Here is a 16,295-nt window from a genome sequence, read left to right as displayed (position 1 = left end):
ATGTGAGATAATTAGGGTAGGTCTATTAATTAACAGCCGGCAAAGCCGGTGTTGTGAATGAACGCGTACGTATTATGTTGAAAAACCAGATTTTGCTGGATCCTTTGAGAATTCCAAGCTTTGACGCACCAAATCACTCAATCGAGGCCGCCATCTTGCGGATGCGGAAGTATGCATAAAAAATTGAGAAGAAGTTCAATAGGAGTTTGTTTCACCTGTCTTTTTTTGATTCACCATCTTATGCACCTCTAATTTGGAATTCAAATACTTTAAGACCAACCTCGTTCCCCGGGCCCGCATGGGCCCTGGGTATCTTCAACGAAAATCGTCACCAAACACCGGAACCAATGAGATTCGAGCATTTGAAAAAATATTTAAAAAACCAAATCGCTCCATGGAGGCCGCTATCTTGCGGATGCGGATGTATGCATAAAAATATGAGAAAAAGTTCAATAGGAGTTTGTTTCACCTATCTTTGTTTGATTCACCATCATATGCACCTCTAATTCGTAATTAAAATACTTTCAGACCAACCTCGTTCCCCGGGCCCGCATGGGCCCTGGTTATCTTCAATGAAAATCGTCACCAAACACCGGAACCAATGAGATTCGAGCATTTGAAAAAATATTTCAAAAAAGCTTATTACCGGATTGAAACAGCGTCAAATATTCTAAAATTGACGAAGAATTATTTTTTAGAAATCTCGCGGCCATAGGGGATAGTTTTTCATGGCCGGAAATATCCGAGTTGAGACGGAATTCACCGAATTAATCAAGAAGGAAATTTTATAAATTTTAATCTCATCCAGAATGCAAAGGATGTCATTTTGAACGAGGTACGGTACCTACTACACCTACCTACTACTAACTACCTAACCTACTGATGCCATAGTGATGGGTAAAATAGTGGTAAGAGGCTTTGGCTTCGCCGGCTCATTGCGGCTTTGCAGTCGGGTACTAGTATGCGTGTTGTATTGTTGGGCTTGTTGCATTATTAGAGAGCTTCGCAAGTGAACCTCTATGCCAGTTGCATGTATATGTAAATCCATTCAAAATTTCATTTTTATTTCAAATTCCCACGATGAAGCTAACTCCAAGGGCCTTTCACTCACTCGCCGCAGGCAGCTTGGTGGTCTTTCCGTCTTCTACCGACTCCTCTCTGGCCTTGCCACCCTCCCCCACCCAGCTCTCTCTGGGCTCTGTCCCCCAAATATTCCTACAGGTCGCACAAGATCTGCCTGCAACCCTCTTATGGTTAAACTGCCAAAATCAAGACTCTCTGCTCACCTTCACTCCTTCATTCCTCTTTTCTCCCGCCTCTGGAACAAACTCCCCCACTCTCTTCAATCCCACTCCACCCTCCAGGTCTTTAAAACAGCTGTTCACCACCATCTCTTATGTTCCCCCATCCAAAACTTTGATCTTTTCTACCCCCACTAATTTCACCCCAAATCCACTTTTTTGAAATACCAACTTCTGTCCTGGAAGTCCTTGGTGTCCTTGTGTTTTATATTTCTCCCTCCCCCCCCCCCCCTCCCCCATTCCCACGCCTCCTCCCCCCAAGCCCTCTCCCTCCCACACATCTCCCTGCTCTCAAATGTTGTGTTTGTGTGCTTCCCCTTCTCTCCCCATCTTGTCTTCCACTCCCTCTTTTTATATATTTTGTTTGTCTGGTTGATTTGTTTGTGAAATAAATGTTAGCTCTTTCACGAGCCTCGATTCAGTATACGAAAAAAAAAAAAAAAAAATTTCACAATTTTATTTTTCTTCAAATTTCACAAAAAAAATAATTCAAATTTTCCCCCATTCCCTTGGGAACAAAATTTCATGTTGTCATTTGAAATTTCCCTTCCATGATCCGCCATCTTGTCCCTTCCATGATCCGCCATCTTGCTGACGTGATCTTGCTTTGGCCTGGCGCGACCAATAAATTATTTTCACCTGGTTATTAAAATCAATAAATTACAATACAGTACTGTACAGAGCGGATTTTGAATTCGAAACCGCTCATCATTTATGCCAGCGACACCGACTTCTTTTTTCCACCAGCTACACCGGCTTCAGTTTTCCGCCAGCTACACCGATTTCATTTAAGCCAGGTACACCGATTTCAGTACGTACCTGCCAGTCGGACCTACACCTACGTACCTGGTCCAGTCGACTAGAAGTCTAGACTATATAGCCTACAGTAGGTAAGTCCTGCATTCTATCCCAATCTATCCAGTCAATAAAATTAATTTGAATTTTAATTGTAAGCCCAAGATCAAACAACCTAGCCTAGCTAGGCCTAGGCCTACAGATGTTTGCGAGGGCTGCGTACTCGATCGACTGACTATTGTCGACGAAGCTCTCACTATACGCGATGCGTATTCATATTATACTTGTCAAATGTGTCGGGCCTAGCTTTACATCTGTTGTTACACGTTGTTCAGTTCTTTCTGAGTAAAGTCGACTTGAATGGTTTCAATCGAGTCAAGCCTCTTCTATATACTCCCTAGGAACTAGAACGGCACTCTGTAGAGAGCATACATACCTCCACCTGGTTGGCCATATCACTCAATGGTGAAAACTCACTTAATAAATTCTACTAGCCGGATCCGGATCCGGATGTTCACCAAAACTGAATCTATTCTTCCTTTTCACACACACAACCTGTCCAACAAGTTTCGTCCAAATCCATCCATAACTTTGAGATATCCCGCTCCGTATCGTTTTTGGCCCTATCTCCCAATGGTGAAGAAACACTTAAACAATTAAATAATTCTCATATCCGAATCCATAATTCAGATCTTCACCAATAGTCAGGGCCCTTAGGGATATTTTGGGGCCGTTTGGTTCAAATTCTTCCAAAAGCACCAAATTTGGCCCAGATGTTGCCCATGCCATACTCTTTCGATTTTTGACGGGCGCCAAGACGGGCGCCCACCCCCCCCCCCCGGGGGGCCCATATTGGCGAAATACGAAATGGCCGCCACCCGGATTAGAGGAAAATCAGTTAAATAACCAAAAGGGTTGGAATCATGTATGATACCACTTTTCAGGGATTTTCGAGGTCGAGGAATCCAATTATGATGTTATTTTGATGATTCGAGGTCAAGGTCAACCCTCAAGGTCATCTTAAAGGTCATTTTTGAGTCAAACATGTCGGTTTTTGAGTTTTTTGTCAAGATTTACGCGAGGTTCACCATTTTATGTTTCTGGGTTGGGTAATCGAACTCTGACCTTATTTTTGACAATTAGAGGAAATATTTACATGTCTATTTCCTAATTTTCAGGCATATGCAGTTCATCAGTCTAATTACAAAGGTACGGATTTTGATGTTTTATGAACTGTATGCCATATCCTTGTGTTTAATTTTTGTGCGATCATGATCCGGGTTCATGTATACATGATTGTATACATGTCATAAATATGACGTCATAGGTCATGTGACCTGGCGGCCATATTGGATTTTATGAAAACCTTAAAAATGGATCCCTGCCTTCATTTTTCGATCGATTCATTTTGAACTTTGACCACTTATAGTACGCCATGTGATTGGATGCATATCCTAATTATGACGCCATAGGTCAGGTGACATAGCGGGATGGACCGGTATGGTCCCCGGATCATATCGCCGTTGGCGCCCGTCAAAAATCGAAAGAGTATGGCATGGGCAACATCTGCGCCAAATTTGATGCTTTTGGAAGAATTTGAACCAAAATATCCCTAACCCAGTAGGCACACAGACATTGGATCCACGTTGAATGAACGTCAAGATTCGACGTGGACGACGTGGACCCGAGGTTGAAAACGAGTTGGATTTGCAAATTGGATCAACGTCATTTTTCCAACGTCGAAACAACGTCGAATAAACGTTGATACAATGTCACACTTTCGAAACAATGTCATTTATTCGATTAAAAAATCAAGAGCCAAGTTGCCAACGGTGAAACAACGTTTAATGACTGTCGGGTTTTGATGTAGGTATATTAATGTTGAGTCTCAGGTTGGGTTTTGGTTGTCCGACGTTGCGACCTCATTCCAACCGTTATTCGACGTTGAAACCGTCGTGTGCCCGCTGGGAAGGGCCCTGACTACAAAATCGAATCTATTTGTCCTTGTCAGACACCCAATCGGTCCACCAAGTTCCGTCCAAATACATACCTAACTTTTTGGAGATATCCTGCTAAGTATCGTTTTTGGCCCTATCTCCCAATGGTGAAGAAGAATAATCACCTTTGGAGGCCATTTTTCCCCGCAGGTGATTCTTCTTGTGAAAGTGAAGAATCACTTTAAAATTCCAGTAGCCGGATCTGAATCCGGATCTTCGCCAAAATCTAATCATTCCGTCCTTGTCACACACGCTACCTCTCTGCCAAATTTCGTCCGAATCCATCCACAACTTTTTGAGATATTGTGTTCACAAACGGACAAACAGGGTTGAAAACATAACCTCCATCCACCTTTGGTGGTGGAGGTAACAACCTGTGAGCATCAAATGCATTACACAGTCTTAGAAGATGTTCTTCAACTTCTGTATCCACTCTCTCTTGGGTAATCATAGCCGGAGCATGATCAGATTTTGCACAATATTGTAATTTACTTTCTAATATCGCTTTTGCTTTTCCATTTTGTTGCAGTTAATATATAGGAGGATGTTTTGGTGTTTTTTTTTTAAGGAGCTTGTACTGATATAATTTGTGGGATGAATTTACAAGAACGGAATTACAAGGACGTTACTGGGCTTTCCTTACAAATGTAACAAATTAATATCGATATACGATTGTAATCTGGGATCCTAGCATTATAATGAGCTGGGAACAACAAAAACATCAATCCAGCACGTGATTATGTAACTTGGGTTGAAGGGACAAAGGACTCCAATTCTCATTACCCTCGCCAGAGGAGAGGGGATTACATTTGAGGCAGTGTGTTACTTGGCAAAAAAATTTTTTTGTTGACGAGTATGTTGATCACTCCGGTTTGTTAGTCTTGTCTTTTTGTCTTTGTCTTTTTTTCGAATCGCCCTGCGCTCGCGAAGCGAAAAGCGGGGTTAAGCATTCGGGTGCCGTACGTGTGCATTTTTAAACTTCATTTTCTCGGCAACTGTTGGTACGATTGGCACGAAAGTTTACCATTGAAGCGCCTCTGCCTGTAGAAATTTTTTATTGATAATTATGACGTCATAGGTCACGTGGTACGGACGCCATCTTGGAAAAACGTTACACCTCTATCTCCCAAACCGCTCGATGGAAAAAGTTGAAACATGGCTCATTGTCAAGTACTCACCACGGGGAATAAGATATGTTGATGGTGATGTCATCGGTGCCTTAATTATGACGTCATAATTCGACAAGTACAACGCTTGATCTGATCAGTATGACAAAAAAAAAATCCGCTGCAACTGTTAGTCCGATTGGCATTTTCAGAATATGAGCTTCTCCTCCTGTGGAATTTTTAAAATGATAATTATGACGTCATAGGTCACGTGGTACAGGCGCCATCTTGGAAAAATCGAAAAAAGGTTGCACCTCTATCTCTGAAACTGCTCCATGGAAAAAAATTGAAACATGGCTCATTGTCAAGTACTCCCCTTGGGGAATAAGATATGTTAATGATGATGTCATCTGTGCCTTCGTTATGATGTCATAATTCGACAAGTATAACACGTATTCGATCATTGTGATTTTTTTTCTTTCTCAGCAACTGGGTCTGATGGACACGAAATTTTCACCATAGGAGCGCCTCCTCATGTAGAATATTTTAATGATAATCATGACGTCATAGGTCATGTGGTACAGGCGCCACCTTGGAAAAACCGAAAAATGTTGCACCTCTATATCTCCGAAAGCGCTGCATAGAAAAAATTGAGACATGGCTCATTGTAAAGAACTCCATATGGGGAATAGGTGCTGTTAACGATGACGTCATTGGTGCCATAATTATGACGTCATAATTCGACAGGGACAACGCTCATTCTGATCAGTTTGAAATGTATTGAGCATGATCTATGCAACAATTATATTAGAGAATATATATTTATGATGTTATCGCTCACGTGGTCTGGCAGCCATATTGGATTTAAAAAAATGTTCAAAAACAGAAGAGTTGGCTCGCAACAAGTTGACTGCGCAGTGTAAGTATTTTTTGAATACCATCTAGTTTGTGTGTGTTTGTCTGTATGCTCACTTACACTTGCCTACAGGTCACAATTTTAAACCGATCTTCACGAAACTTCACCAAATGGTAGAGTTGGTGGTCCGAGAAAATCCTATATATTTTTGAGGTCAAAAGGTCAACCACCTAACTCAAATTTCTAAAATCTTCAATTTTCATCCGATTGACTTGAAATTTTAATAGGATTTACATATCAGCGAACTGAATTCAGCCACTAACTATTTTGGAGATCAACATAGGCCAAAAGGTCAACATCGGCTAAAAAGGTCAACAACCTTTTGAAATTTCTAAAATACTCAATTTTCATCCAATTGACTTGAAATTTGAATAGGATTTTCATATAAGCTAACTGAATTCAACCACCAACTATTTTTGAGATCAGCATAGACCAAAGGTCAACCACTTTTTCTTCAAATTTCTAAAATCCTCAATTGTCATCCTATTGACTTGGAATTTGAATGGGATTTTCATATCAGCGAACTGAATTCAACCACCAACTATTTTTGAGGTCAACATTAACCAAAAGGACAACACAGACCAAAGGTCAACCACTTTTTTTTTCAAATTTCTAAAATCCTCAATTTTCATCTGATTGACTTGAAATTTGAATGGGAGTTCAGCTAACTGAATTCAACCACCAACTATTTTTGAGGTCAACATAGGTCACAAGGTCAACAAGCTTTTCAAATTTCTAAAATCCTCAATTTTCATCCAATTGACTTGCATTTGAATAGGATTTTCATATCGGGTCACTGAATTCAACCACTAATTGTTCTTTGAGGACAAAAGGATGCTCTCCTGAGTGCCATTCTACTTTGTTCTGTTTTGCCAAGTGTCACTCTGAGTGATTTTTCATTTGTCTGTCTGTCTGTCTGTTTGTCCGCACAGAATAAATATGATTTTCTCTGCAAGCGTTGGTCCGATTAACAGGAAATTTTCAACATAGATGCAACTCCTCCTGTATAATTTTTTAATGATAATTATGACGTCATAAGTCACGTGGTGCAGGTGCCATCTTGGAAAAACCGAAAACCCTTGTACCTCTATATCTGAAAGTGCTGCATAGAAAATAAAATGAGCCATGGCTCATTGTAAGGAACTGTCCATGGGGAATAACATATGTTAATGATGATGTCATTTGGTTCCTCCATTATGACGTCATAATTTGACAAGTACAAAACTTCATCCAATCAAGATGAAATTTCTTGAGCGTCATCTAGGGATAAAATGGTAGAGAAAAAAATAACGATGTAATCGGTCACGTGGTTCGGCCGCCATATTTGTTTTAACACAGAAGCCTTTAAAAAACACTAAAAACACATCCTGGCGAGGGTCTGCAATCTCTGCTATTTCTTGTGGATCATTTGTAATGATGCGAACTCTTCAATACATCTGAATGACCTCGGACCAATTTTTTGCAAGTTTTAAATCTTTGGAAAGCTGTAGCAAAATTGATGTAAACACATTACAGGTATTTGATAATTGACGATCGTTAGCCTGGTGTTGGCTTAACGGTTAAGGTGGCTGTCTTGAGATCTGAGGGCCCTAATTTCAGACCCTTGTCTCACCGTTGAATTAAGACCAGCTAGGTTGACTCAGCCTGTCATCCTTCCGATGAGCCATTAGAGTATCCCGTGTCGCAGTGGTGACCCGTCCAGGATTGTTCCCACTAGCCTTGGAAACTGCTTCGGCTTCCAAAAAGGAAAGGTCTTCGTCATCGTCATGATAATAATCGTTGGAAGCAGTGGAATTGTGACCTCATGTGCATGCGGTGGTGTGAGAAGAGTTGGACGACAGGTGCAGTGTCGCAGAGTGACACCTTGGACGTTGATGCGCCTTATCAGACTTTCCTTGGAGCTCAGTTGGAGATCGACCGTCCTTTCCAGCTTTGATTCCAACACAAAGTGGTGCTCCGTTATGTCATTCCTACCGATGAGATGTCTACGTCTCGGTGCATTATTAGACTCCTCACCTGCGGTTCGTGCACGGACATGAACCACATGGGGATGGGAAAATAAATGAACGGGCATGGCTGAGGTTATGAATTAATTTAACACATTAATTAACGCAAATAAAATGTTGCAGTAATCGGCCTCAATGAGGTCGTGGAAACTACTGTTGCCTAATTAAACGGCCTTGCAATTTTGCGTGAAATTACACAATGCCATGTTTCTAATTTCCGATCCAATCAGTGCCTGCAAGTAAAAATCTACTTGTAAATTATAATTCACCTGCTCATTATCGGCCATTGGTCCTTATATCCATGAGATGTCGTAAAATCTGGAGGAGTTGTTTTGGATTGACCTGCGTTTGAATCTTCATCACATCGTCTCAGCAATAGAAACAAGAAAGAGCAATCAGATTGCAAACCCTCGCCAGGATGTATTTTCAGTGGTTTTTTGAAGGCTGTTGTGTTAAAACAAATATGGCGGCCGAACCACGTGACATATGACGTCATCATTATTTTTTTCTAAACTAATTTATTCCTAGATTATGCTCAAGAAATTTGATCTTGATTGGATGAAGTTTTGTACTTGTCGAATTATGACGTCATCATTAACATTTTATTCCCCCATGGAGAGTTCTTTACAATGAGCTATGTCTCAATTTTGTTTCTATTCAGCGCTTTCGGAGATATAGAGGTGCAAAGCTTTTCGGTTTTTCCAAGATGGCGACCAAACCACGTGACATATGACGTCATAATTATCATAAAATTCTACAGGTGGAGTTGCACCTCTGGTGAAAATTTCCTGTCAATGGGACCAACGGTTGCAGAGAAAATCATATTTATTCTGTGCGGACAAACTGACTCAAATGCAATGCCCTATCCTCTGGCGAGGGTAAATATCAGGAGCTGAGCTCATGTACTCATTTACTCAACTTCCAAAATTTCCAATGAATTTCTCAAGAAACTGTTAAGAATCTGCAGATGACAATCTCTTTGAGACTTAAGATAAATAATAAGATTTTTTTTTTCTTCTAGGTTAACTTGTGCTCCCATTTCTAAGAAGTTTTACGAAGATGGTGGAATGGATGTTTCCCTGCAAAATTCAAATTGTTCAAGAACTTGATGAAGATGACAAACAATGAAGGATGGAATTTTGTAACATGTTTCTTTGGAAGTTCGAGGAAGATGACAGATTTATTGGAAGCCTAATCATGTCATATGAAGCTCAGTTCGAGCTTGCAGGTTATGGGAACAAGCAGAGCACCCGATTTTGGGCGGAAGAAAATCCTGAGCAGTTCCACCAATTTGATCCCTACACATACTGGAGTCGTTGGGCCAAAAAAATTCCCATTGCCAAAGGAGATACTGTTAGTGACATCTGAGTGATATCAAGAATGGTAAGCAATTTTCTTGCTCCAAAACTAAAGAACATGGGATTTTTGATGGTCAACCCTGCGTCCAATAATATGGGGCACTGCACAGACTGCTCTTGCATCAATGTTGCTCCTGAAGGACCTTTTCCCAAATCATCCCATTTCACGATTTGAAGAGGCTCCATGGGCAGCCTGAAGTCTGGATTTAACAACTCCTGATTCATTATTGTGGGGGTACCTTTAAAATCAACTGTCTACCTCCAACTATCGGGGATGCATCTTGGTGGTGGTTGTACCCCTCCCCCCCCCCCCCCCCCCCCCATGCAAGTCAGGTGCCAAATCCTCCCCATTCTTCCCTGCTGCCTGGATTCGTCAGGGCAGCATGAACACGGTTAGAGTGCTGATCGATTGGGGTACCTTTAAAATCAATTGTCTACCGACAACTCTCGGGGATGCCTCTTTGTGGTGGTTGTCCAATGCAAGTCGGGGGCCAAATCTTTCCCATTCTTCTCTGCTGCCCGGATTCGTCATCTGGATTCGTGCTCTCTCTGTCTCTGTCTCTCTGTCTCTCTCTTTCTCTCTCTCTCTTTCTGTCTGTCCCTCTCTCTTTCTGTCTGTCTCTGTCTCTCTCTGTCTCTATCTCTCTCTTTCTGTCTGTCTCTGTCTCTCTCTCTCTCTCTCTCTCTCTCTCTCTCTCTCTCTCTCTCTCTGTCTGTCTGTCTGTCTGTCTCTCTATCTCTCTCTATCTCTCACTCTGTCATGGCCGTCTTCGAGAAGGCAGGGCTACACCATCCTGCATGTGTGGGATCTCTGGGTCGCTCCTGCAAGATCGTCCGGCCGTCTCCGTGCCTCGGGCTTGTTCGAGAGAACTGTCCAGGGCTATACAACAACATCTGTCTACCAGACCAGACCAAGGACTATTCCAGACTTGCGTAAGCAAATTGAACAGGAAATGGCCCGCATTCCACTGGAAACCTTTAGGAAATTGATACAAAATGTAGTTGTTTATGTGCGCCAATGCATACGTGAAAATGGTCGTCACATGAAATGTTATTTTCCAAGACTTATAATAAGCTGAAGTATTTTCCTGAAACTTCTGTTTTGTGTGATGTATGAATTTTCTTAATTTCTATTAAATTACTATTTCGACATGAAAAATAAATGTCAGTTATTTCTTGCCCATTCATTTACTTTACTTCAGCATGAGAATTGATCGTTCAATGAGGTATACTTGAACATTGTCGGAGTCCAGCTCGTCAGATTTGAATCCCTTGAAAATCAAATGAAGAATCCAGGTGAGGTGTGTAAAAATGGGTCGTCGATTACTTGCATATCTTGGATGATGTTTGCTTTTGTGATGAACTCGAGGAAATATTTCGCTGCAAGTATTAAAATGAACAACGATTGCATTTGTAACCTGTCCAAATTGTGGAATGTCCATCAGGTAATTACCCTGTCTACCTGTTTGATTTTGAGCCGAAGTTGCGCCGAGCTGACACCTGTGTGAGAGACCTTTTCATGAACAGCGCCCTCATTGTTTTTCACTCGAACACCACGTCCGGAGTGCTCCGGGAGGGACTTCAAGGCTCTTCATCATGGGGTCGACATGACCAGCAATTACATGAGTCCGTGCTGGTTTCTCTTCACACCTGTTTATTACGCTCCTGGCAGGCAGCCGAAGGGCACTTTCTGGTATAATGTCTTGTCAATCACGTCCGCAATGCACTTGGGAGACTGGCCAGCTCTGCCGGACAGCTGGCCAAGCAAACTGTCTCTCTGAATGGTTGGTTGGTAAGTGTGGCTTTGGGGGTTGGTTTGCTGTTGGCACGCGGGTGCTGATTTGGCCACGGTTTGACCTCTGCAGGACTCGCCCTGTATCCCTTTCCCTTCCACCATCCCTCTGTGTTCTTACCACATGCGAGTGGTGCTATGTATAGCCGGTCACCCTTGACGCAAACCATTACGCTTCATGAACATTGCACGAGACGAGCACCTCGTGTGCATCTTGTTTGCCCAGCTCTGGTTACCTCCGCCACCAAAGGTGGATGGAGGTGATGCTTTCACCCCTGTCTGTCTCTTTGTCCGTTTGTGAACAAAATATCTCAAAAAATTGTAGACGGATTCGGACGAAATTTGGCAGAGATGTAGCGTATGTAACAAGGACGACATGACTACATTTTGGTGAAGATCCGGATTCGGATCCGGCTACCAGAATTTTTAAAAGTGATTCTTCACCATTGGGAGATCGGGCCAACAACGATACATAGCAGGATATCTCAAAAAGTTGTCGACGGATTTGGACGAAACTTAGTGGACCGGTTGAGTGTGTGACAAGGACAAACAGATTCGATTTTGGTGAAGATCTGAATATGGATTCGGATATGAGAATTATTTAATTTTTTAAGTGATTCTTTACCATTGGGGGATAGGGCCAAAAACGATACATACCAGGATATCTCAAAAAGTTATTAATGGATTTTGACGAAACTTGTTGGACAGGTTGTGTGTGCGACAAAGAAGAATCGATTCAATTTTGGTGAAGATCTGAATATGGATTCGGATATGAGAATTATTTAATTGTTTAAGTGATTCTTCACCATTGCGAGATTGGGCCAAAAACGATACATAGCAGGATATCTCAAAAACTTGTGGACGGATTTGGATGAAACTTGTTAGACAGGTTGTGTTTGTGACAAGGAAGAGTCTATTTCATTTTGATGAATATTCGGATCCGGATCCAGCTCGTAGAATTTTTAAAGTGATTCTTCACCATTGAGTGATATGGCCAACCAGGTGGAGGTATGCTCTCCACTGAGTGCCGTTCTAGTTGTTTCTGTGTTCAGGTTCATTTTTCTTAGGGATAAATCGACACCGAGCCATTGTAAACGATCCTGTACCAAAGACTAAGGGACACACTGCTTTATTGACGACGCAGGCGAGCGAGATAGCTCAGAGGTAATGCACTTGCCTTTGAAGTGCCTTCTTTGGGATTGATTCACGACCCGAGTGTGGATTTTTATCGATGGACGCACCACCCCTTGGAACGACGTTAACCGAGGATCTCCTGTGCTCGCAATTGGCGGTGTACGTTGATGATCGTCCGTGTATTTTGCATGGAGTACGTGAATGTCGATGGCCCCTGCGCGTATTCCAAATTAAATGTGATGGACTCGTGCATCATTGGCACGGCCTGCCTGAGCGGTGATGCAACGAGCGGGACAAACTCGGAATCTAATCCTGGTCCAAGGCAATATGCATTCGCTAATGGCGATTGGCAGTGGGTAACAAACCCTGAAGTGCGAGATGTTATAATCGGTTGTAAGTGGGATTCTCCGGTAGTTCTCGAATATTGTGTTCCCTCACCCTTACACATTTTGTGCCTACTGTTGTCAATTCCACAAACTATTTCATTTGCACTTTAATAATATGTTCTGAGGACTTTTCGCTCCACAAAATCTGTTTCCATTTTTTTTTTTTTGAGGCCCTGGTTCCCCAATTGTTTTCCATGGCTGGCATCCATACTCAAAATGTTCCTTGGGGTGTTGTAATCAACATCCGGGGGGATTTTTGCTTTTAAGGTCATTTAATGGGTCAAAGTTCATCCAGGGGGCTTCTTTTGGTTCGAAACGGGGGCTTTTTGATTGGGTCTTGTCCGTCCGTCCGTCCGTCCGTCTGTGCCTGCATCCGCAACCATATATCGGACATGTATGGACCAATTTTGTTCATACTTCGCACAAAGACAACAGATGACGTTATACATAGGAACCTCATTTTGTTTCGTAATGCGATCAAAGATGGCCGACTGGTGGCCATTTTAGTTGTAAATATCCCAATATTGAACATGTCCTCAACATTTTCTCGGACATGCATTAACCGATCTTGTTCAAGCTTTGCACACAGATAACAAATGATGGCTTACACATGCACGTCTTTTATTTTCGAGATCTGATCCAAGATGGCCGGCTGGAGGCCATTTACGTTGTAAATAACCCGATATTGAACACGTCCAACATTTTCTCGGACATGCATTTACCGATGTTGTTCAAACTTTGCACACATATAAAAAATGATGGCTTACATATGCCCATCATTTATTTTCGAGATCTGATCCAAGATGGCCGTCTAGCGGCCATTTTGTTACTTAAAAGTGTCCCCAACCATTTATCGACATGCATGGACAGATTTTGTTTAATCTTGGCACAAAGACAACACATGAGTATACAATATACATATGCAGAAGATTTTGTTTTATAATCCTACCAAAGATATCCGACGGACAGCCTTTAACTCCAGTCAGAAAATTACTAAAACCACAGGGGCTATGACATTTTATGTCTTTTTACCCTCACCAAAATCGAATGTATTTGTCCTTGTCACACACCCAACCGATCCACCAAGATTCGTCCAAATCCGTCCATAACTTTTTTGAGATATCCTGTTATGTATCGTTTTTGGCCCTGTCTCCCAATGGTGAAGAATCACTTTAAAAATTCTACTAGCCGGATCCGAATCCGGATCTTCACCAAAATCTAATCATTTCGGCCTTGTCACATACGCTAAATCTCTGCCAAATGTCGTTCGAATCTGTCCACAACTTTTTGAGATATTTTGTTCGCAAACAAACAAACAAACAAACGGACAAACAAACGGACAGACAGGGGTGAAATCTTAACCTCCATCCACCTTTGGTGGCGGAGGTAACAACAATAACATCAACAACAACAACAACATAAACATGTGAAGTGATGTCTTAAGACGCTAGGAAAACAAATGTGCACTAGTGCTTTGACTGTGTGATTCACATCCAAATACGCTGATGTCGACCAACGTCATTGTGTGCAAAACCAAATATAAAATGAAAATCGAAAGCACAGGAAAAAAAATAAATCAGAAGTCAGAAAAGATCTATAAATCAGCTCAAAGCAATTGTCTCAATAGCGACAATCTCACGTCATATCTGCTGTGTCTTCATATTCTTCCCATGAATTAAACACTCACCATGCCAGTCGAATATCTTTATGGCATAGAGTTTCCAAACAGCAGGAGACATTATGGAAGCACCATTAGCACTGCTTATCACACCTGGTGTTTCATCACACCTGGTGTTTCATCACACCAGAACTTCTGATGACTGCCACCGGTAACATCATTTCTGGTAGACCTTGAGTAAGCAAACCTACAAAATAACATCACGTCCCCAGAAAGTTAATGTCTGAGGTTGCATAATTGGTCAGAACATTCCAGTAACTTCCAGGATGATCAAGCAATTTCTGTTTGCTCCAGTATTAAGTAGTCTCAAGGATTGATGGAACTCTCTCTCCATCACATTAGGCATTGATGCAAAAGGTTTTTGGTTTTAAATTAACTTTAATTAGTAGTATATTTTCAATGTAATTTAAGCTTTATGCACCTGCCACAAATGTATTGTCGCGCGACCGTCTTTGATTAATATCAGGCGGTCACCGATGCCGATCGCGAAGGCCTTAACCCCTGAGGCGAAAACTCAATGGCGGATTTCGGAACTAAAAAGATACACCAAAGCGCACGGGATGGAGGGAAGCGGCGAGACCCCCGCAGTCTTACCTGTTCTCAGGGCGTCTCCAATGCTGCTGCAAATCAAATAAATCACACGAAAAACTGCGTTCAGGAATATATACAGAAAATAATACAAGGGTTTATTCAAATAAAAGCAAGGACAGGAAAATACGCGCCGATAATAAAATAAGGTGACGAAATTGGGATCCCACACACCGACTTCAGAAAAAAGAACAAAGGAGTGGAATACGAAAGAAAATGTCTCGTCGTGTAAAGTGTAACCGTAGAGCTCAGGCTTATCTGGTCTTTGTCGTCTTCAGTGTAACACGGCCCCGCGGCCCTCTCCGCCTGCCTCCGAGCACCACCAGGCCTCATCGGTTCAACGGCACACCACGAGGTCCCTCGCTCCAAAGGTCCAACGCAGGGCTGCACGAAGCAAGCGAACTCCACTCGGGCTGCCGGCCGGGACTAAAGCTGCTCGAGCTGTGACTCTCCACTCGACCAGGGACAGGACTCTCCAAACTCGGGATCGCACCGGGACTGCCAACTCAAGCCGTGAACTGCGAACCAAACTGCCGCGCAACTGCTCTGAACCAGCTCGCTTTTTGACTCGCATTCGGCGCTTGCTGATCTCTCCTCTCGAACCAACAACCGCGAACCAACTGCTCTCAACCAACTACCGTGCAACTCACTCACTCGAACCAAAGTCCTGCCGTGCCTTGTATCACTCCGCGGCGGTGACGTCAGCCTTGGCACGCTGCCAACCAATCAGTGGCCTCTACCGACTCGTTGGCTCGCTCAGGCCCCTTCCTACCGCGCCACCCCAACACTCGTTCTCTGTTCCTTGGTCATAGCGCATGGTACTCAAGGTGGATAGGCCTGTCGGAGGTGTAAATGGCGGCAGCCATGCGGTGGTTTCCTGGCCTGGTTTCCTTCCTAAGTCATGTCAGGGGGGAGGGCGTTATTTAGTGTTGCACTAAGGACTTGTCGGAATGTCTATGTGGTGTGCAGTGCCAAAAGGGACAAAGGTTTGGCTAACCAGGTGAGGACACACAGGGGTGCTACTCTTTAATCCCTAACTCTACTTAACACACGAACCTCCTGGTAGATTCACAAGTATACTCCTTACCCGACAAAAGGCCTACACATGAACTTATTACAGGTAGTTTTCCTTACCGCGACAGACAAAGCACGTTACCTATTCAGATCTATCTGCTCTACATATCACAGGACCTGTAGGTCCTGTGATGACATTCTGGGGTTCTTAAATACTTCTTTCA

The 16,295-nt window shown here is 42.6% G+C and overlaps 1 protein-coding gene across 2 annotated transcripts in view; it reads left to right on the top strand.

Moving 5' to 3' along the window:
• Window positions 1-2,072: 2,072 nt before the first annotated feature.
• Window positions 2,073-16,295, top strand: part of LOC144888226 (butyrophilin subfamily 2 member A2-like) — a 123,319-nt gene continuing 109,096 nt past the window's right edge. Inside the window, exons 1-3 of one of the 2 annotated variants that reach the window (XR_013622104.1) lie at window positions 2,073-2,191; window positions 10,682-10,775; window positions 10,925-11,271. Coding sequence is in view for 1 of the 2 variants with exons in the window: in XM_078771047.1 (XP_078627173.1) it covers window positions 10,763-10,775 (13 nt within the window). In the remaining variant the exon portion in view is untranslated. The remainder of the gene's footprint in view (window positions 2,192-10,681; window positions 10,776-10,924; window positions 11,272-16,295) is intronic. The other variant, XM_078771047.1, reaches the window with a different exon arrangement.

Source organism: Myxine glutinosa, chromosome 1 (assembly GCF_964187855.1).
Source record: "Myxine glutinosa chromosome 1, kmMyxGlut1.1, whole genome shotgun sequence".
NCBI classification, from domain to species: Eukaryota; Metazoa; Chordata; class Myxini; order Myxiniformes; family Myxinidae; genus Myxine; species Myxine glutinosa.
Note: the sequence above shows the minus strand (reverse complement) of the source record. Positions and strands in the feature narration are given on the sequence as shown.